The sequence below is a fragment of the Aquarana catesbeiana genome, linkage group LG04, assembly GCF_042186555.1.
Source record: "Aquarana catesbeiana isolate 2022-GZ linkage group LG04, ASM4218655v1, whole genome shotgun sequence".
Taxonomy (NCBI): domain Eukaryota; kingdom Metazoa; phylum Chordata; class Amphibia; order Anura; family Ranidae; genus Aquarana; species Aquarana catesbeiana.
In genome coordinates, this window is record NC_133327.1 from 637,371,345 (window position 1) to 637,394,855 (window position 23,511).

General features: G+C 44.5%; 1 protein-coding gene across 1 annotated transcript in view; it reads right to left on the bottom strand.

Moving 5' to 3' along the window:
• Nucleotides 1-23,511, bottom strand: part of SMYD2 (SET and MYND domain containing 2) — a 102,386-nt gene that overhangs the window by 11,063 nt on the left and 67,812 nt on the right. Inside the window, exons 8-9 of the mRNA XM_073628386.1 lie at nt 14,920-15,030; nt 876-996 (exon numbers count right to left, since the gene is read on the bottom strand). Of these exons, the coding sequence (XP_073484487.1) occupies nt 876-996; nt 14,920-15,030 (232 nt within the window). The remainder of the gene's footprint in view (nt 1-875; nt 997-14,919; nt 15,031-23,511) is intronic.

The window sequence follows — 23,511 nt, forward strand, 5'->3', positions numbered from 1 at the left end:
TCTTATATGATTTTCTGCTGCAATGCCTCTTTCTGAAAATTTCAGGTGGTGGTGTGGTAAATCAGGGGACACTTGTCTATTTTCACACACACTGGGGGCCATTAAGAAAACATGGCAAGGTAGCCAGTGGCGTTTTAGCCAGTCGGCTTTATAGGATGAATTGCACAAATTATAAACAGTAGGCCAGTAGGTCCTATGCAAGCCTTGGCCTTATTCACATGAAAGTACCGATCAGTACACCCGTGCAAAGAGCCATCTTAACCCAAGCGGGATGAGCCTGTTCAGATCAACAACAGGCAGGTGGCTGCTCGAATCTGCATGATCCTCCAAGTGTGTTCGATGTATGGATCAGAATGCAGTCTGTTTGCGTGTTCTGATCCATGCAGCTGCCTGCCTGCCTGCCTGTTATTGATCTGAAAAGGTTTAACTGAATGAGGCTTAATGGAACCTCTGTAAATCCCATCTGCGTGAAGACAGATATTTGCACGAGTGTGCAGATGAGCATACCCACATCAATGAGGCCCTTTAATGCTTTACTGGGCTGCACTTTTAAAAAGGGAGAATTATCAATGGTGTGGAGTGGATGGGCTAAAAAACAAAATACTATGCATTTACATGAAAACTGGCCATTTAACGTCATCATTTTTTTTTTTTATAGCTCACTGTATGTGAACTCCGCATGCCATGGCTGAAAGAGCTGTCAGCCCCCATGATGCATTGGGAGATTGCCATGTTCTGCCCCTGTGTTTGTTGTGCTGATATATCAGAGGAGGACGACACAAGCAAACAACCCAAAAGGTTGCTGAATGAAATATTTTGCAGAAGACAGAACATAAGTGATGGCCTAGAGGCGCACACACACACACAAAGGATATTTTTGAAATGCTTGGCTCTCCTGAACTCTTCCACCACACCTCGGGCATATTTGATCATGTCTCGTACATCCTTAGGGTTGGGTGGTTCACTGAGTTTCCTGATCTCCAGCTTTGCCTTGTCCTGAAAGAAAAAGAAAAAGAAAAAAAAAAAAAAAAAAAGACATGTTGTTATCAGCTTCTGATGTAAAATTTGTACACGCAGACGCAGAGAGTGCTGGGCTTTCAAGGAAAGGCGCCATCTACTATTTACATAAAGCTGACCACACATGTTACAGTGAGGGAAAAAGTATTTGATCCCCTGCTGATTTTGTACGTTTGCCCAACGACAAAGAAATGATCAGCCTATAATTTTAATGGCAGGTTTATTGTAACAGTGAGAGACAGAACAACAAAACAAAGACCAGAAAAACGCATTTCAAAAAAAAGTTATAAAATTGATTTGCATTTTAATGAGTAAAATAAAGTATTTGATCCCTTCGCAAAACATGACTTAGTATTTGGTGGAGAAACCCTTGTTGGCAATCACAGAGGTCAGACGTTTCTTGTAGTTGGCCACCAGGCAGTGTTCATTTTGGCAGCAAATTTCGATTTAGTTTTAGTCTTAGGACTAAAATGTGTCATTTTAGTTTCAATCCCATTATAGTCTTCTGCAATTGTTTTAGTTTTAGTCGTATTTAGTCGACTAAATCTCCAGTACATTTTAGTCGACTAAAAAAATTGAATGGGTGTAATTAAATTGTAACACATTAGTTAACCTTTCTCTACAATTTCCAAACTTCTTATACAGTGCTGGAGTGAAAAATCTAATATGTTATTATTTATGGTATTGAGGCATGAACATGCACTACAGACCAGTGTTAATTTTGTCAAATTTCAATTTAGTTTTAGTCATAGTCTTGACTAAAATGCCATTTTAGTTTTAGTCCCATTTTAGTCATCTTAATTGTTTTAGTCATATTTTAGTTGACTAAAATAGTATTTAATTGACTAAAATGTTTTTGTCGACAAAATTAACACTGCCACCAGGTTTGTACACATCTCAGGAGGGATTTTGTCCGACTCCTCTTTGCAGATCCTCTCCCAGTCATTAAGACTTCGAGGCTTTGGTAACTTGAACCTTCAGCTCCCTCCACATATTTTCTATGGGAAGAAGGTCTGGAGACTGGCTAGGCCACTCTAGGAACTTAATGTGCTTCTTCTTGAGCCACTCCTTTGTTGCCTTGGCCATGTGTTTTGGGTCATTATGCTGAAATGCCCATCCACGAACCATTTTCAATGCCCCGGCTGATGGAAGGAGGTTCCCACCCAAAATTTGACGGTACATGGCCCCGTCCATCGTCGCTTTGATACGGTGAAGTTGTTCTATCCCCTTAGCAGAAAAAGACCCCCAAAGCATAATGTTTCCACCTCCATGTTTGACAGTGGGGATGGTGTTCTTCGGGTCATAGGCAGCATTAATCCTCCTCCAAACTCGGCGAGTTGAGATGATGCCATAGAGCTCGATTTTGGTCTCAACTGACCGCAACACTTTCACCCAGTTCTCCTCTGAATCAGTCAGATGTTCATTAGCAAATTTCAGATGGGTCTGTACATGTGCTTTCTTGAGCAGGGGGACCTTGCAGGCGCTGCCATATTTCAGTCCTTCACGGCGTAGTGTATTACTGATTGCTTTCTTGATGACTATGGTCCCAGCTGCCTTGAGATTGACAAGATTCTCCCTGTAGTTCTGGGCTGATTACCCAGCGTTCACATGATCACTGAAACTCCACAAGGTGAGATCTTGCATGGAGCCCCAGACCGAGGGAGATTGACCATTATTTTAGGTTTCTTCACCAACTGTTATCACCCTCTCACCAAGCTGCTTCGCGATGGTCTTGTAGCCCATTCCACCCTTGTGTAGGTCTACAAATCTTGTCCCTGACATCCTTGGACAGCTCTTTGGTCTTGGCCATGGTGGAAAGATTGGAATCTGATTGCTTATTGGGCAGGTGTCTTTTATACAGGCATCAAGCTGAGATTAGGAGCACTCCCTTTAAGAGAGTGCTCCTAATCTCAGCTCGTTACCTGTATAGAAGACACCTGGGAGCCAGAAATCTTTCTGATAGGGATCAAATACTTATTTCACTCATTAAAATGCAAATTTCTGGATATTTTTATTGTTATTCTGTCTCTCGCTGTTAAAATAAACCTATCAATAAAATTATAGACTGATTATTTCTTTGTCAGTGGGCAAACCTACAAAATCAGCAGGGGAATAAATACTTTTTTCCCCTCACTGTACATGGTGTGTGTCATAGTGCTGGACTGATAGCCGTGAAAATTGGTTCCAATGGATCTACCGTGAATTCATGACTGAAGTCTAGTATGGGTGGACACTGTTCTGGTCCTAGGCTGCTACCTCCCTGAAGAGGGAGACCCCCCCCCCCCCCGAAACACATCGACTATCTGATGCTCTTAACCATTAGATATTTTAAAAAGTCCTTTAAACAAGATGAACTTTTGTACCAGGCACTCATCCATACACATCCAACACCATACATGTTAGAGTCCGATTGTACAATTAGCTCTCCTACTAATTTTTGTTAAATGCAAGGGCCTGCGTGACTGGATACAAAAATTGAATTGATTGTTTAGGCTATTTTTTCTAGACTTGGATTGAACTGGGAAAGGGTTAGACTTGCCATTATATAGTATATATAATTGTATAGCCGCCTCATGGCTCCGGCGCTTAGAAATCCCCCTCAGCTCTCTCCTCTTCCCCGCTGAGAGGACGAGCTACGCGGGTTCTGATTGTTCAGCGCTGCCCATGCTACGGTGCCGACCAATTAGACTGCTCCTAAAAACACACCTCCTGAAGGGGTATGTTTAGGAGATTAAGCTCTGGGGATTTCTAAGCCCAGGAGCTGTGAGACGGCTATACCGAGCGCAGAACGGGAGAGATTGCTGCGCAACAGGTCAGCAGGACTGGGGGTGGGATTAAAACCTTAATCCTGCCAGAATTCCAGTATCCTTATATTGTAACTTCCTGTGCACTGGATTGACATGTCAAAACAATGTTATCAGCTTTTACAGCCATCATTTGTGAACTACAGAACATCTCCTCTCTATGTAATGGGGATGTGGAAAGTGGGGGTGTCTACAGTCTAAATCAAAAGTGCAGAACAGGGCAACAATTTGGCTCCTGTATGATACAGGGAGTAAGTGTGGTCATCCTAGCACAGGTAGTGTACAACATCCCCACACCCTAAGCTTTTCTTAGGAAGGAGTGTGATGGGAATACAACTAGTAACAAAAACTGCATCCAAGGTAAAGATTTCATCCCATCAACAACCAAGAAAACTGTTTCAACCACTACAACCGGAAGACTGATGAGATGAAATGTATTTCATTTTTGTCTATGGGCCAGCTGCAACTGTATAGACAGCCTATCGAGTAACTGATTTAATTTCTGTAGTTTGGCTAATCTCTAAATACGATGCCTTGAAGAAGTAATCACAATTGAAATGTTCCACATTTTGTCATGTTACAACCAAAAACGTAAATGTATTTTATGTGATAGACCAACACAAAGTGGCACATAATTGGGAAGTGGAAGATAAATGGTTTTCAACATTTTTTACAAATAAAGATCTGAAAAGTGTGGGGTACATTTGTATTCAGCCCCCCTGAGTCAATACTTTGTAGAACCACCTTTCACTGCAATTACAGCTGCAAGTCTTTTGGGGATGTCTCTACCAGCTTTGCACATCTAGAGAGTGACATTTTTGCCCATTCTTCTTTGCAAAATAGCTCAAGCTCTGTCAAATTGGATGGAGAGCGTCTGTGAACAGTAATTTTCAAGTCTTGCCACAGATTCTAAATTGGATTTGTCTGGACTTTGACTGGCCCATTCTAACACATGAAATGCTTTGATATAAACCATTCCATTGTAGCTCTGGCTGTATGTTTAGGGTTGTTGTCCTGCTGGAAGATGAACCTCCACCCTGGTCTCAAGTCTTTTACAGATTCCAGACGGTTTTCTTCTAAGATTGCCCTGTATTTGGCTACATCCATCTTCCTATCAACCCTGACCAGCTTCCCTGTCTCTGCTGAAGAAAAGCATTCTCATAACATGATGCTGCCACCACGTTTCACGGTAGGGATGGTGTGTTCAGGGTGATGTGCAGTGTTAGTTTTCCGCCACACATAGTGTTTTGCTTTTAGGCCAAAAAGTTCAATTTTGGTCTCATCTGACCAGAGCACCTTCTTCCCCGTGTTTGCTGTGTCCCCCACATGGCTTCTCGCAAACTGCAAAAGGGACTTCTTATAGCTTTCCGTCAACAATGGCTTTCTTGCCCCTCTTCCATAAAGACCAGATTTGTGGAGTGCATGACTAATAGTTGTCCTGTGGATTTCTGCAGCTCCTCCAGAGTTACCATGGGCCTCTTGGCTGCTTCTCTGATTAATGCTCTCCTTGCCCGGCCTTTCAGTTGAAGTTGACAGCCATGTCTTGGTAGGTTTGCAGTTCTGCCAAACTTTTTCCATTTCCGGATGATGGATTGAACAGTGCTTAGTGAGATGTTCAAAGCTTTGGATATTTTTTTATAACCTAACCCTGCTTTAAACTTCTCCACAACTTTATCCCTGACCTGTCTGGTGTGTTCCTTGGCTTTCATGATGCTGTTTGTTCACTAAGGTTCTGTAACAAACCTCTGAGGGCTTCACAGAACAGCTGTATTTATACGGAGATTAAATTACACACAGGTGGACTCCATTTACTAATTAGGTGACTTCTGAAGCCAATTGGTTCCACTAGATTTTAGTTAGGGGTATCAAAGTAAAGGGGGCTGAATACAAATGCACACCTCACTTTTCAGATCTTTAATTTGTAAAAAAATTAGAAAAACATTTATGATTTTTACTCCACTTCACAATTATGTGCCACTTTGTGTTGGTCTATCACATAAAATCCCAATAAAATACATTTACGTTTTTGGTTGTAACATGACAAAATGTGGAAAATTTCAAGGGGTATGAATATTTTTTCAAGGCACTATACACACACACACACACCTCACATTTTTGTAAATATTTTATTATATCTTTTCATGTGACAACACTGAAGAAATGACACTTTGCTACAATGTAAAGTAGTGAGTGTACAGCTTGTATAACAGTGTAAATTTGCTGTCCCCTCAAAATAACTCAACACACAGTCATTAATGTCTAAACCGCCGGCAACAAAAGTGAGTACACCCCTAAGTGAAAATGTCCAAATTGGGCCCAATTATCCATTTTCCCTCCCCGGTGTTAGGTGACCCGTTAGTGTTACAAGGTCTCAGGTGTGAATGGGGAGCAGGTGTGGTAAATTTAGTGTTATCGCTCTCGCTCTCTCATACTGGTCACTGGAAGTACAACATGGCATCTCATGGCAAAGAACTCTCAGGATCTTAAAAAAAGAATTGTTGCTCTACATAAAAATGGCCTAGGCTATAAGAAGATTGCCAAGACCCTGAAACTGAGCTGCAGCACGGTGGTCAAGACCATACAGCAGTTTAACAGGACAGGTTCCACTCAGAACAGGCCTCTCCATGGTCAACAAAAGAAGTTGAGTGCACATGCTCAGTGTCATATCCAGAGGTTGTCATGGGAAACAGACGTATGAGTGCTGCCAGCATTGCTGCAGAGGTTGAAGGGGCGGAGGGTCAGCCTTTCAGTGCTCAGACCATACGCCGCACACTGCATCAAATTGGTCTGCATGGCTGTCATCCCAGAAGGAATCCTCTTCCAAAGATGATGCACAAGAAAGCCCGCAAGCAGTTCAATGAAAACAGTTTAAGGACATGGATTACTGGAATCATTATTTAACCACATGCCGACCGCCTCACGCAGATATACAGCGGCAGAATGGCAGGGGCAGGTAAAGTAACGTATGGGTACGTTACTTGCCTCCCACGGGCGGGGGGTCCGATCGATCCCCCCACCCCTGCCGCCTGAGGCGGTCAGCTTCTGTCCCGGAGCGATCAGAGGTGAGGGGAAGGCCATCCATTCGTGGCCACCCCCTTGCGATCGCTCCCAGCCAATGAGATTCTTCCTCTGCTGCTGTATAGTAAACAGCGGCAGAGGAAGTGATGTCATCGCTCCTCGGCTCGGTATTTTCCGTTCCGGCGCCGAGAAGAGAAGAGAAGACATCGATGTGAGTGCACAAACACCACACACACACACACAGTAAAACACACCAGGCACACTTTTCACCCCCATCACCCCCCCCCCCCCCGATCACCCCCTGATCACCCCCCAATCACTGGTGACGCTAGTTAGGGAGGTAAATATTTAGGTTCGCCGTCAGCGTTTTATAGCGTCAGGGATCCCTATATACTACCTAATAAATGTTTTAATCCCTTGATTGCCCCCTAGTTAACCCTTTCACCACTGATCACCATATAACTGTTACGGGTGACGCTGGTTAGTTCATTTTTTATAGTGTCAGGGTACCCGCCGTTTATTACCCAACAAAGGTTTAGCCCCCTGATCGCCCGGCGGTGATATAAGTTAGGTTTTAGGGTCAGATAGGGTCTGCGTCGCCCCAGGCAGCGTCAGGTTAGTGCCAGTACCGCTAACACCCACGCACGCACCGTACACCTCCCTTAGTGGTATAGTATCTGAACAGATCAATATCTGATCCGATCAGATCTATTACTAGCGTCCCCAGCAGTTTAGGGTTCCCAAAAACGCAGTGTTAGCGGGATCAGCCCAGATACCTGCTAGCACCTGCGTTTTGCCCCTCCACCCGGCCCAGCCCAGCCCACCCAAGTGCAGTATCGATCGATCACTGTCACTTACAAAACACTAAACGCATAACTGCAGCGTTCACAGAGTCAGGCCTGATCCCTGCGATCGCTAACAGTTTTTTTGGTAGCGTTTTGGTGAACTGGCAAGCACCAGCGGCCTAGTACACCCCGGTCGTAGTCAAACCAGCACTGCAGTAACACTTGGTGACGTGGCGAGTCCCATAAGTGCAGTTCAAGCTGGTGAGGTGGCAAGCACAAGTAGTGTCCCGCTGCCACCAAGAAGAAGACAAACACAGGCCCGTCGTGCCCATAGTGCCCTTCCTGCTGCATTCGCCAATCCTAATTGGGAACCCACCACTTCTGCAGCACCCGTACTTCCCCCATTCACATCCCCAACCAAATGCAGTCGGCTGCATGAGAGGCATTTTCTTTATGTCCTCCCGAGTACCCCTACCCAACGAACCCCCCAAAAAAGATGTCGTATCTGCAGCAAGCGCGGATATAGGCGTGACACCCGCTATTATTGTCCCTCCTGTCCTGACAATCCTGGTCTTTGCATTGGTGAATGTTTTGAACGCTACCATTCACTAGTTGAGTATTAGCGTAGGGTACAGCATTGCACAGACTAGGCACACTTTCACAGGGTCTCCCAAGATGCCATCGCATTTTGAGAGACCCGAACCTGGAACCGGTTACAGTTATAAAAGTTACAGTTACAAAAAAAAGGTGTAAAAAAATAGTTGTCATTTTATTGTTCTCTCTCTATTGTTCTGCTCTTTTTTACTGTATTCTATTCTGCAATGTTTTATTGTTATTATGTTTTATCATGTTTGCTTTTCAGGTATGCAATTTTTTTTACTTTACTGTGCTTTATTGTTAACCATTTTTTTTTCTTCAGGTACACCATTCAGCTGCAGATCGGATTTATTTATCTTGACAGCAACAGCGTTTGCTCCCAGGATATATAAGGCCGTGACTCCAGCGGAGGTGATATATGCCGAAGCATGGGGGCAGCAGGGGCGGAGGAGCGATTTGCTCCTAACTTTTGGAGTAGATGCCCCCATGCTTCGGCATATATAAATGGTGCATGTATGCCCATCATTAGAAGTGGGTGGATGAAGGGAGGTATTCTAACGGTGGGCATACCCACCGATAAATCTCTTTTTTTCGTTCAGCCCACAGGCTGCATGAAAAAAAAAAAAAAAAAAAAAAAAAAAAAAATAGGATTACAATATTATATGCCCAACAAGGACCAGCAACGTACTGGTATGTTGCTGGACTTTGAGTGGTTATACCAGAATGATGCCTGCAGGTTTAGGTATCATTCTTTTCAGCCAGCGGTCGGCTTTCATGTAAAAGCAATCCTAGAGGCTAATTAGCCTCTAGACTGCTTTTACAAGCAGTGGGAGGGAATGCCCCCAGTCTTCCATGTTTTTCTCTGGCTCTCCTGTCCCAACAGGGAACCTGAGAATGCAGCCGGTGATTCAGCCAGCTGACCATAGAGCTGATCAGAAACCAGAATGGCTCCAAACATCTCTATGGCCTAAGAAACTGGAAGCTACGAGCATTTCATGACTTAGATTTCGCCAGATGTAAACAGCGCCATTGGGAAATTGGGAAAGCATTTTATCACACCGATCTTGGTGTGGTCAGATGCTTTGAGGGCAGATGAGAGATCTAGGGTCTAAAAGACCCCAATTTTTTCAAAAAAAAAAAAGAGTACCTGTCACTACCTATTGCTATCCTAGGGGATATTTACATTCCCTGAGATAACAATAAAAATTATTTAAAAAAAAAAAAAAAAAATATGAAAGGAACAGTTTAAAAATAAAAAAAAAATTTTAAAAAAGCACCCCTGTCCCCCCCTGCTCTCGCGCAAAGGCGAACGCAAGCGTCGGTCTGGCGCCAAATGTAAACAGCAATTGCACCATGCAGGTGAGGTATCACCACGAAGGTCAGATCGAGGGCAGTAATTTTAGCAGTAGACCTCCTCTGTAAATCTAAAGTGGTAACCTGTAAAGGCTTTTAAAAATGTATTTAGTTTGTCGCCACTGCACGTATGTGCGCAATGTTAAAGCATGTCATGTTTGGTATCCATGTACTCATCAAACATTTGGGCAATATAGTGTGTTTTAGTGCATTAAAAGTTTAAAAAAAGTGTGCTTTTTCCCAAAAAATGCATTTGAAAAAAATTGCTGCGCAAATACTGTGTGAAAAAAAAAAAAAAATGAAACGCCCTCCATTTTAATCTGTAGGGCATTTACTTTAAAAAATATATATAATGTTTGGGTGTTCAAAGTAATTTTCTTGCAAAAAAAAATAATTTTCTCATGTAAACAATAAGTGTCAGAAAGGGCTTTGTCTTCAAGTGGTTAGAAGAGTGGGTGATGTGTGACATAAGCTTCTAAATGTTGTGCATAAAATGCCAGGACAGTTCAAAACCCCCCCAATTGACCCCATTTTGGAAAGTAGACACCCCAAGCTATTTGCTGAGAGGCATGTCGAGTCCATGGAATATTTTATATTGTGACACAAGTTGCGGGAAAAAGACACATTTTTTTTTTTTTGCAGAAAGTTGTCACTAAATGATATATTGCTTAAACATGCCATGGGAATATGTGAAATTACACCCCAAAATACATTCTGTTGCTTCTCCTGAGTACGGGGATACCACGTGTGAGACTTTTCAGGAGCCTAGCCGCGTACGGGACCCCGAAAACTAAGCACCGCCTTCAGGCTTTCTAAGGGCGTAAATTTTTGATTTCACTCTTCACTGCCTATCACAGTTTCGGAGGCCAAACCCCCCCCAAAATGACCCTATTTTGGAAAGTAGACACTTTAAGCTATTTGCTGAGAGGTATAGTGAGTATTTTGCAGACCTCACTTTGTCACAAAGTTTTGAAAATTGAAAAAAAAAAAAAAAATCTCTTGTCTTTCTTCATTTTCAAAAACAAATGAGAGCTGCAAAATACTTACCATGCCTCTCAGCAAATAGCTTGGGGTGTCTACTTTCCAAAATGGGGTCATTGGAGGGGGGGGGGGGGGGGGGGGGGGGGGTTGCGCCATCTTGGCATTTTATGGCCTTCAAAACTGTGATAGGTAGTGAGGAGTGAATCAAAAATGTACGCCCTTAGAAATCCTGAAGGCGGTGATTGGTTTTCGGGGCCCCGTACGCGGCTAGGCTCCCAAAAAGTCCCACACATGTGGTATCCCCGTACTCAGGAGAAGCAGCTAAATGTATTTTGGGGTGCAATTCCACATATGCCCATGGCTTGTGTGAGCAATATATCATTTAGTAACAACTTTTTGTAATTTTTTTTTTTTTTAATTTTTGTCATTATTCAATCACTTGGGACAAAAAAAAAATTAATATTCAATAGGCTCATGCCTCTCAGCAATTTCCTTGGGGTGTCTACTTTCCAAAATGGGGTCATTTGGGGGAGTTTTGTACTGCCCTCCCATTTTAGCACCTCAAGAAATGACATAGGCAGTCATAAACTAAAAGCTGTGTAAATTCCAGAAAATGTACCCTAGTTTGTAGACACTATAACTTTTGCGCAAACCAATAAATATATACGCTTATCGACATTTTTTTTTACCAAAGACATGTGGCCGAATACATTTTGGCCTAAATGTATGACTAAAATTGATAATATTGGATTTTTTTTATACCAAAAAGTAGAAAATATTTTTATTTTTTTTTACAAAATTTTTGGTCTTTTTCCGTTTATAGCGCAAAAAATAAAAAAACCGCAGAGGTGATCAAATACCATCAAAAGAAAGCTCTATTTGTGGGAAGAAAGGGATGCAAATTTCGCTTGGGTACAGCATTGCATGACTGCGCAATTAGCAGTTAAAGCGACGCAGTGCCAAATTGTAAAAAGTGCTCTGGTCAGGAAGGGGGTAAATCCTTCCGGGGCTGAAGTGGTTAAGGACATGGATTGCTGGAACCATGTCCTGTGATCTGATGAGACCAAGATAAATTTATTTGGTTCAGATGGTGTCAAGCGTGTGTGGCGGCAACCAGGTGAGGAGTACAAAGACAAGTGTGTCTTGCATACAGTCAAGCATGGTGGTGGGAGTGTCTTGGTCTGGGGCTGCATGAGTGCTTCCAGCACTGGGGAGCTACAGTTCATTGAGGGAACCATGAATGCCAACATGTACTGTGAAATACTGAAGCAGAGCATGATCTCCTCCCTTCGAAGACTGTGCCGCAGGGCAGTATTCCAACATGATAACGATCCCAAACACACCTCCAAGACGACCACTGCCTTGCTAAAGAAGCTGAGGGTAAAGGTGATGGACTGGCCAAGCATGTCTCCAGACCTAAACCCTATTGATCATCTGTTGGGCATCCTCAAACAGAAGGTGGAAGAGCGCAAGGTCTCCAACATCCACCAGCTCTGTGATGTCATGATGGAGGAGTGGAAGAGGACTCCAGTGGCAACCTGTGAATCTCTGGTGAACTCCATGCCCAAAGAAAAAGAAGATCCTAAAGCATGTTATACAACACAATGCTTGTCCTGCGCCATCTGGCCCCCTGTAACACCGGGCTGATCCTGCCTGGCTATACCCTCCCCCCTGTACGCTGATTCCAATATATCAGGGCTGAGTCCTGACATCAGAGTCATCCGTACGTGCCTGCTGTCTCCTCTGTGTTCTCAGCTTGTGACAGTGCCTGCCCCCCCCCCTCCCCCCTACTCCTGCTGCTCAAATAACTTTCACATCTTCATACCATCCCCTCTGTATTCTAATACCCTGTGTGCCCCTGTGAGTGATTTATATGAAAAAAATGTCTGCTATACCTCATTTCACAGCTCTTCTCAGCGATCACGTGATCAACTGGATTTCTCTCTCTCCTCTCCCAAGTGATGTCAGCGGGGGAATCTCGGCCCCCGCATCTATCAGACGGGGAGAGGAGAAAGCCAGCTGATCGTGTGATCGCTGAGAAAAGCTGTGAAACGAGGTATAGCAGGCCTTTATTATAAATCGCTCACACTGGGGCACACAGGATTAGAACTCAGAGGGGATGGTATGAAGATGTGAAAGTGGCTTAACAACCAATTTAATGGCTGTGTGTTAAGTGTTTTTGAGGGGACAGCAAATTTACACTGTTATACAAGCTGTACACTCACTACTTTACATTGTAGCAAAGTGTCATTTGTTCAGTGTACTCACTTGAGAGAGATAATTATATTTGCGGTAACCCTAATTTTTGATAGAAAATCATTTGAGTCCATAATATAGGATCTAGTATTTCTCACAAGGGGTGACAGTACCTTGTCTAATAGTTGTGCTATAGGAACAAAAATCGAGTCCCTCCCTGAAACGATCGGGCGTCCTGGTGGGGAATGGCTGTCTTTGTGAATCTATGCTCGATACTGTACAGTTGCTTGCACTTTCATGTTTTTTGGAGACTTCAAGTAAAAGAAATAATTGCATCAAAGCATTGGTCCCATCGTTTTATTATCCATCTATGGTGGAGGATCGGGAGTCCACATTGACGGTGCTTAGATTAATCAGAGGACTAAGAAAAGAAGGTAACCCACCTAATTATTGAGATAGATATATATATATATATAATTTTTTTTTTTTATTTATTAGGCAAGAGATCCCTCATGTTATCAGGGTAAATAGTAGTCACCTGAGTGGCTGCCTACGGGAGCTCTAGGGTGCGGGGGGCCACACCGTCAGGTCTGTACCATTACTCATGGTGCAAGCTTACTTCCTTGTTGTTCCGGCCTGGAACGCACACCGACGTATCTGCGCTCCAGGCAAAGGAAGGGGCAGGCCTAGCGTCAGTTCCTCTGCGTCACCCGTTGCTCATAAATAACGTAGGCGATGGGGAGCGGATCAGCGCCATGTTACTGAAAGCAGCATCAAGGAGGACAGGCAAACCCGCACAGGCACAAGGCGGACAGAGCACAGTAACCGCAAAGCCCCAACACAAAATGACACAGTCTCTGCCCAGACAGCGGTGCAGATGGAACAAAGACCAACTCGCGCCGCCATACAGCCGTGTCATAAAACAATAATAAATGACTCATATCATTATAGATATCTATGTCCGCCTTGTGCCTGTGCGGGTTCACCTGTCCTCCTCGATGCTGCCTTCAGTAAGATGGCGCCGATTCGCTCCCCGTCGCCTACGTTATTTACGAGCGACGGGTGATGCGGAGTTAGTGACACTAGGCCCGCCCCTTCCTTTGCCTGGAGCACAGACAGACACGTCGGTGTGCGTTCCAGGCCGGAACAACAACAAGGAAGTAACCTTGCACCATGAGTAATGGTACAGACCTGACGGTGTGGCCCCCCGCACCCTAGAGCTCCTGTAGGCAGCCACTCAGGTGACTACTATTTAACCTGATAACATGAGGGATCTCTTGAGATAGAGAGATAGATATAGAGTTATTTATTTTTCCCATCATATGTACAGTACTTACTGCTGCTGACAAGAGCCTCATTATGCCCCTCATAATTACATTCCTATATTTATTTGTATTCTTATTATTATGGCTACTATCATTAACATTATTAGTTTTCTTGTAGTATCATATATTTATTTGTACTACTAGTATTATCCACTTACCGGCCCACCCACGGTGCTGTGGGTGGGAGAGGGAGGGTCTTTTAGGATTTGGGTTGATTGTTTGTAGGTGCATGTGGGTACACCTACACACATATATATCAGGGGACTGCTGAAGAAGGACTCACTGCTGTGCTCTGAGGAAGAGGGGACGTTCCCCTTGAAATGCGTCAGCTAGCAGCGTCCCCCGTGAGTCACTTTGTGACCTCTGGTGGGTCCACTCATTCCAGACTACATGCTTGAAGATTTGTTTTACCATGGGATCTTCTACAACTGTTTGTAAGCAGTTCCTTTTTACCATTGCTTTAATAAATTTTCACTTAAAGGATAATGCACATGGCTGGTGCGCCCCCTTTTTTTTCTTTTTCTCGTTGTCTGCTAGGATTCCCCATCCTTGAGGCAGCAACGCCTGCGGTTAAACATTGCCTGTCTGGTCATCCACTTGTGCGCAGGAGCGTTGTTTTTTCACTATGGGTTGCAGTTTGCGCTGAGCCCCTGTTCAAGGGAGTGTAGTGCAATTACTACACACCCTTTAGCCACTAAGCAGCAATCGGAGTCCCTTGAGGGAGACACTTCTATAGCCACACATTTACCTCTATCTACAAGGTTTTCATTCACTTTAGTAGTTTCTGGTAGGCACATCTAGACTATAAGCAATAAATTCATAATAATGTGATTGTATTTTCACCTTCTCTCTTATTGTGCACTCCCTGCATTCACAAGTGAAGAAGTAAGAATCTAGCAGTCTGTCATTCCGATCTTCTGTGGGGTATAGCAGATCAATGTAGCTGGTGAACACCTAGGAACAAGAAGGACATTGTTAATGGGTGCATGTGACCGGTGCCTTACCTGTCAGTGTAGTATTCATGCAATCTTCATCCAAAACTATACCAATAAAAAGTAAAAAGGAAGCAATTTTTTCTCATCAGCACACCAAGCAGCAATCTCATATAGTCCAGATAATTATTAAAGCAAATTGCATCACAATGCAATAAGAGGTAGTGTAATGTTCTGGGGGCCACGCAGGGCCCCTTCAGACAAAATCATTCTCCTTCCTCCATTGAAGCAGGTGCTTCCGGTATGGTATAAGTAAACGACCTCCTCCCATGTGACAGACTTCAGGTCTAGCATTGCATGTCGAGAACACATGACAAAAGGAGGGATGTCACCGTTCCACCTATCATCATCATCATCAGCCAACACTGGCTATTTTAGTGCTGGTTGCAACACAATGCTGTGGGAGACCTGAATGGTCAAGGTAACCATGTCAATAATGTCTCTTCTACAGACCTGCAGGACAACGTACTGACATAGGGACTGGCAGAAGGAACCGCAACTGGTGGGGAACCAGAAATCTGACACTCCCAGAAGTTTGTCAGATAAGAGGATTTCCCATTCACTGTATCTCTTAAAAAAGGAACAAAGAATGGTGGTGCTAGCAGAGAATGGGTAAGTGTAACGTCTTTTTACAGGCAAACTTCTTAAAAGGCATTTTAATTTTGTGACTGGGTTGCTTTTTTAAGAATTTCGAAAACATTTGAATAATCTTAAATTGGAATGGTTGTTGTAATAATCTCCAAAAGCCACAAGGGGGTATTGTAGGACAGCGTAATCCTACACAACAGCTGGTACAACCCTATCACTCATAGTGTAAATCTATTCCTGGAGCCTGTGGCATGCCTACATTTATTCAAGGGGTCTATTTAATTATATGTTTAGACCCTTCCTCGTAATCTTATCAAGATTCCAAGCAATAAGCAGACTACCACAAAGAAAAACAGGCCGCTGCCAGACTATGTCCCCCCATGCAGCCATTCTTATCCCGATAATCTTCCAGCTAGTTGTGACTTCTTGTGTTAGTAAAACTTGCTGCTCCCATGTTACAAAGCTGGCCAGCTTCCAATGGGCCACACTGCACAGCAGGACCCGGAACTTCTATAGGTCATATCTATTTAAAAAGGCATGTCTATTGAAGTCCCAGGCTCTTTCCTTGTCTCCCGAATTCCACATGTATAATGTCAGCATGGTACGGTATAGCACAAGTATTTCTTGGCGTGGCCTGGGAAGGTCTGACATTTGCTCACAGCCACTGTGGTTTCACAGCGTTCCTGGACAAAGACCGTCCTAGTGACAGAAAAAGCTGAAACTTTATGGGGAACATTCTCTATGTACTCCTTAAAGGCTTTATCGTTAATTTTTTTATTCAAATACAGCAATAATAGAATTTTTTATAACAGCTTACCTGTAAAATCCTTTTCTTTGAAGTACATCACGGGACACAGAGCCATAGTAATTTCTATGTGGGTTATAGGCCACCTTCAGGTGATGGACACTGGCACACCCTAAACAGGAAGTTGCCTCCCTATATAACCCTCCCACTACTGGGAGTTCCTCAGTTTTTTAGCAAAGCAATACACGTGTATACCAGAAAGAGGGGAGGGACCTGTGTCCCGTGATGTACTTCAAAGAAAAGGATTTTACAGGTAAGCTGTTATAAAAATTCTATTTTCTTAATCGTACATCACGGGACACTGAGCCATAGTAATTACTATACGGGATGTCCCAGAGCAATGCCAATTGAGGGGAGGGAGACACAACCGAAGTAGAGCAACATGAGATTAGAGGACTTATACTGCTGCCTGCAGTACACTGTGCCCAAAAAGCAACATCCTCATGTCTTTTTACATCCACCTGATAGAATCTGGTAAATGTATGGACTGAAGACCAAGTTGCAGCCTTGCAGATTTGAGCCATGGAGGCTTGGTGAGGCACTGCCCACGAAGCACTAACAGCCCTGGAGGAGTGCGCTTTGATTTGAGAGGGTGGAATCTACCGCTTTAAACCATAAGCTAGAATGAATACTTGTTGAATCCATTTAGAAATAGTAGATTTCAATGCTGCCTGTCCTCTTTTAGGACCTTCAGGCAACACAAACAAAACATCCGTTTTTCGAATCTGAGCAGTCGCCTTTAAGTAGACCTTGACTCACCACATCAAGAGAATGTAGCGATTTTTCTTCCATAGAACAAGGTTCTGGAAAATGAACCTAGAACATTATCCTGGTTTAGATAAAAAAAACCTGACACTACCTTTGGTAGAAAGTTAGGATGAGGACGCAATACTACCTCATCCTTGTGAATAATAATATGGCTCTTTACAAGAAAGAGCAGCCAACTCTGATAACCTTCTTGCAGAAGACATGGTTACCAGAAAAACTAGCTTCCTTGTCGAAAGGACCAAGGGAGTAGGTCTTATCGGCTCAAAAAGTTTCTGTAATGCCGACAGAACTGAATTCAAGTCCCAAGAGTTCAGCGGTGACCTAACCGGGGGATTAAGCCGCGTTACCCCCTGAAAAAAACTACGAGCCAAAGAATGTGAAGCAAGTGGTCGTTGAAACAAAACCGGATAAGGCCAAGACCTGGCCTTTGAAAGTACTCAAGGCCAGCTTCATTTCTAACCCCATCTGCAGAAAGTCAAGAATTCTACCTATGACATACTTCCTAGGGTGCCAACCCCTGCATTCCTCCCAGGAGACATATGCCTTCCAGACTGTATTAACCAAGGTAGATACCACTGAACTTGAGAGCCCACATTTCTTCAGAATGTGGGTCTCAATAGCCAACCCTTTAACTTTAGTGTTTGTATGGTAGGATGGAATACCGGACCATGTTAGAGAAGGTCTGGACATGGTGGTAGTCCATGGGACCCCTACCGTCATCCTTGTGATCTCTGCATACCAAGATCTCCTGGGCTATGCTGGGGGCCACAAAAATCACCAACCTCCATTCCTGCTTGATCCTGCAAAGAAGTCGTGGACGCAGGCAGAATAGGAGGGAATGCATAAATCAGTGAAAACTAATTCCACGGGAACACCAAGGTATCCGTTCCACATGGTAGCGGATCCTTTGTTCTTGACACAAAGTTGTCAATTTCTTTGTTGAACCTGGACACAAACAGATCTACATCTGGGATTCCCCATATTTGACATATTGACAGGAAGTTATCGGGGTGAAGGAACCATTCTCCCGGGAACAACTGCTGAGGACTCAAGTAGTCCGCCTGCCAATTCTCCATTCCTAGAATGAAGACTGCCGATAGGCAAAGTAAATTGTTTTCTGCCCAAGATATGCTGTGGCATTGTCGGATTGGATCCTGACAGGACAATTATGTAAACTGAACGTTCAGGCCTTCAGGGCCAAGTGCTCTGCCCAAATCTCTCGAATGTTAATTGGCACAGTCATTTCTGATCCGGACCACTTCTTTTGAACAGTTTCCTCTTCCAGGACTGCTCCCCAACCTAAAAAAAGGTTGGCATATGTTGTTACCACTTCCCAGGTAAATGTAGGAAGGATTTTCCCCTTTGCAGATTTTTGGTTATCAACCATAAACTGAGGCTCCTGTGCACCTTTGGACTCATACACATTGGGAACTCTAAGGGTCGGTTCACACTAGGACTTGGGATCCGACTTGTAAGCCCTCAAGTCGCCCCAGGAAGAGATTAACATTACAGGGAATCAGAGCGTCTTAATTGACACTACTGAAGTCGCTCCGACTTCAGAGTGTACTCCCTGTACTACTTGGATCCGACTTCTAGGCGACTTGTACCATTCAATTCAATGGAAGTCGCCTCCAAGTCGGATCTCCATCTATACTGAAGCGACTTTACAGTTAAAAAAATTAGTTTGCCCAGGCAAACCCCTCCCACCCAGAGAGCTGATTATTTTGTGATTGGCCACAGCCAAAGTCGCCTGTCCTGGAGGCGACTTGATGTCGCGTTGTAAATTGATTAAAGTCGCGGTGAAGTCGCGTTGAAGCCGCGTTGAAGCCGCCGTGCAAAGTCGCGCTGAAGTCGTGTTGCCCCTGTGTGAATCGAGCCTAAAGCTTGGACCTTCTTGTTCCAAGCCAATAGGATACTGTTTTACAGCAGCCTCGAACAAAACTGAACATAAGGAATGGCCTTGAATGAAGCCACTATCATTCCCAACAACCTCATGCAAAGCTGAATAGAAGGATTCTTCTTTGCTTCGACCACCTGAATCAGTTCCTTTATGGTGCTGATCTTTGCCTGGGGCAAGAAAACCCTTTTCTGGTTGCATCTATGACCAGACCCAAGTATTCTAGCCTCCTTCCCCCTTAAGGAAGATTTCTCTAGGTTGAGAATCCAACCTAGGTATTCCAGGTTGTTGAATATGGTGACCATACTTTGGTCCAAGCGGGCTACTGACTGGTCTATAAAGAGCAGATCGTCTAGGTAATCTATAATCGTTATACCTTGGGCCCTAATCTGGTTAGAGGAGGGGCCAGAAGCTTTGTAAACACTCAAGGTGCAGTAGCTAGACCGAAAAGCAGAGCTACAAACTGAAAATGAAGATTTTCTACCTTGAAAAGTAGATATTACTGGTGAGCGGGGAAATAGGCACATGGAGGTATGCATCCTTGATGTTGATTGATGCCAGACGGATTGGATTGACTCCATGCGAAAAGAGAGCAGATATTCAGGAACCGGTTTAGATCTTTTAGATCCAGAATGGGTTTGACATCTCTATTCAGTTTTGGCACCGTGAAAAAAGGTTTGAACAAAACCCCAACCCCTGCTCTTTCATGGGGACCACCATGATCACTTTTTTGCCAAAAGATGGTCCAATGCTTGAAAGAAAGACTTCTTTTTCTCTGGATCCTTAGGAATGTTCTATCTGAGAAAACGAGAAGACAGGAACTCTTGGAACTACAGTTTGTACTCTGGAGCTATTGAGGAAGTCCCCCATCTGTCTCGACACTCTTCCTGCCAGACACTTGAGAACTGCAGAAGTATTCACCCTACTCGAGCGAGGGCGCCTCCTCATAAGGAGGCTTTAGTATTTTATAGGTTTCCTCCCCCAAGACATCTTTTGTCCCTGGGGTTAACCCTGAGGATTACCTCTTGAACTTGACCTCGGAGGCTGTCGTGACTACCTGGAGGCTAATGGCCCTGGCACTGGAGAAGGAGCTTGTTAAAATGAAATGTGTTTACTGCTTTTCTTAAATGGCAAAGGGGTACTTTTTCCACTAGAAATTCTTTGGGGATGATTTGGGTAATACATCCAAACAGTCATTTCACTGCAAAAAGGAAGACTAGCCAGGAGCTTCTTGCATGCCGCTTAGCGAAAGGCACCAGGCCTGAAGGATAGAATCTCTCATGACGACTATTGCAAACATAAAGCTGTTAGTAGCTTGCCAGACCCTGGGCCTGCTGAACAGGATGACCTTGAGCACCTGTTTAACTGGCCTCTCAAGGATTGACCAATTACTGTCAGCGCAGGCTGAAGCACTCAACCTGGCAGAGAAAAAAAAGTGTTTTTTAATAGGAATTCCAACTTTTTATCCATTGGATCCCTAAGCATTTAAGGCATTGTCTGCCGGAAAAGTCAAGCTTTTATCCACAGAGGATATAGCAGCGTCACTTGCTGGTATCCACACCTTTGGGGAATTTTTTCCCCCATAGGATAAAGTGTAAAAAAAAACTTTTTTTTAGGTGGAAAAAAAAGTAATCAGCTCAACATAGAGAAACTTGGCAGCGTACCTTAAAGGGTAACTCCACTTTCATGGGAAAAATATATAATATAGCATATACAATTGTGACACAAGTCATATTATAAATTAAATATGACCTTTTCTTTTTAATCTAGAGCTGTCATGTACTGTAAAAGTGCAATGCAATATGGCTACCTGGAGGTGTTCTGTACGCAGAATGTGTACAGCATACCCTCCAGAAACATTTCCTGCTTGTGTGATTGGCTCACTGATTTCCCCAGAATACAAGCCAGATTTTTGACATCCCCTGCAACATTAATGTCATTTTTGGTGAGATACTCCCAATAAGAAATAACGCCTAAAAAGGGATGCAGACCCTGCAACTTTCCTCAGAGTCCTGATTCTGCAGCAGCTGGTTGATAATTAGGAAACCACTCCCATTAGACTCACTCAGCAGAAGGACACAGAGAAACAAACCGTGATTTCTTCAGAACAAAAAAGGTAGGAATCTGCAACAAAGTTTGTTAAAATCCTTGCAATCTACATAGATCACCCAGAGGGGATTTTTTTTTTCTCAACAAAAAGTTACTCTTAACCACTTAAGGACCGCCTAACGCCGATTTACGTCGGCAAAGCGGCACGGGCAGGCAAAATCACGTACATGTACGTGATTTGCCTTCCGCGGGTGGGGGGTCCGATCGGACCCCCCCCGCCGCCCGAGGCGGTCCCGTTCTGTTCCCCGGCGATCCGAGATGAGGGGGAGGCCATCCGTTCGTGGCTCCCCCCTCGCGATCGCCGCCGGCCAATGGGAACATTCCTTTGCTGCTGTATGCTAAACAGCAGCAAAGGAAATGATGTCATCTCCCCTCAGCTCGGTATTCCGTTCCAGCGCCGAGGGGAGAAGACATCAATGTAAGTGCACAACACACTACACACACAGTAGAACATGCCAGGCATACAAAACACCCCGATCCCCCCCCCGATCGCCCCCCGATCCCCCCCCAATCACCCCCCCCCCCTGTCACAAACTGACACCAGCAGGTTTTTTTTTTTTTTTCTGATTACTGCATAGTGTCAGTTTGTGACAGTTACAGTGTTGGGACAGTTAGTATTACCCCCCTTTAGGTCTAGGGTACCCCCCTAACCCCCCCTAATAAAGTTTTAACCCCTTGATCACCCCCTGTCACCAGTGTTGCTAAGCGATCATTTTTCTGATCGCTGTATTAGTGTCACTGGTGACGCTAGTTAGGGACGTAAATATTTAGGTTCGCCGTCAGCGTTTTATAGTGTCAGGGACCCCCATATACTATCTAATAAATGTTTTAACCCCTTGATTGCCCCCTAGTTAACCCTTTCACCACTGATCACCGTATAAACGTTACGGTTGACGCTGGTTAGTTCGTTTATTTTTTATAGTGTCAGGGCACCCGCCGTTTATTACCGAATAAAGGTTTAGCCCCCTGATCGCCCGGCGGTGATATGCGTCGCCCCAGGCAGCGTCAGATTAGCGCCAGTACCGCTAACACCCACGCACGCACCGTACACCTCCCTTAGTGGTATAGTATCTGATCGGATCAATATCTGATCCGATCAGATCTATACTAGCGTCCCCAGCAGTTTAGGGTTCCCAAAAACGCAGTGTTAGCGGGATCAGCCCAGATACCTGCTAGCACCTGCGTTTTGCCCCTCCGCCCGGCCCACCCAAGTGCAGTATCGATCGATCACTGTCCCTTACAAAACACTAAACGCATAACTGCAGCGTTCGCAGAGTCAGGCCTTGATCCCTGCGATCGCTAACAGTTTTTTTGGTAGCATTTTGGTGAACTGGCAAGCAAGCACCAGGCAGCGTCAGGTTAGCGCCAGTAGCGCTAACACCCACGCACGCACCGTACACCTCCCTTAGTGGTATAGTATCTGATCGGATCAATATCTGATCCGATCAGATCTATACTAGCGTCCCCAGCAGTTTAGGGTTCCCAAAAACGCAGTGTTAGCGGGATCAGCCCAGATACCTGCTAGCACCTGCGTTTTGCCCCTCCGCCCGGCCCACCCAAGTGCAGTATCGATCGATCACTGTCCCTTACAAAACACTAAACGCATAACTGCAGCGTTCGCAGAGTCAGGCCTTGATCCCTGCGATCGCTAACAGTTTTTTTGGTAGCGTTTTGGTGAACTGGCAAGCACCAGCGGCCTAGTACACCCCGGTCGTAGTCAAACCAGCACTGCAGCAACACTTGGTGACGTGGCCAGTCCCATAAGTGCAGTTCAAGCTGGTGAGGTGGCAAGCACAAGTAGTGTCCCGCTGCCACCAAGAAGACAAACACAGGCCCGTCGTGCCCATAGTGCCCTTCCTGCTGCATTCGCCAATCCTAATTGGGAACCCACCACTTCTGCAGCGCCCGTACTTCCCCCATTCACATCCCCAATCAAATGCAGTCGGCTGCATGAGAGGCATTTTCTTTATGTCCTCCCGAGTACCCCTACCCAACGAACCCCCCCAAAAAAGATGTTGTGTCTGCAGGAAGCGCGGATATAGGCGTGACACCCGCTATTATTGTCCCTCCTGTCCTGACAATCCTGGTCTTTGCATTGGTGAATGTTTTGAACGCTACCATTCACTAGTTGAGTATTAGCGTAGGGTACAGCATTGCACAGACTAGGACACACTTTCACAGGGTCTCCCAAGATGCCATCACATTTTGAGAGACCCGAACCTGGAACCGGTTACAGTTACAAAAGTTAGTTACAAAAAAGTGTCAAAAAAAAAAAT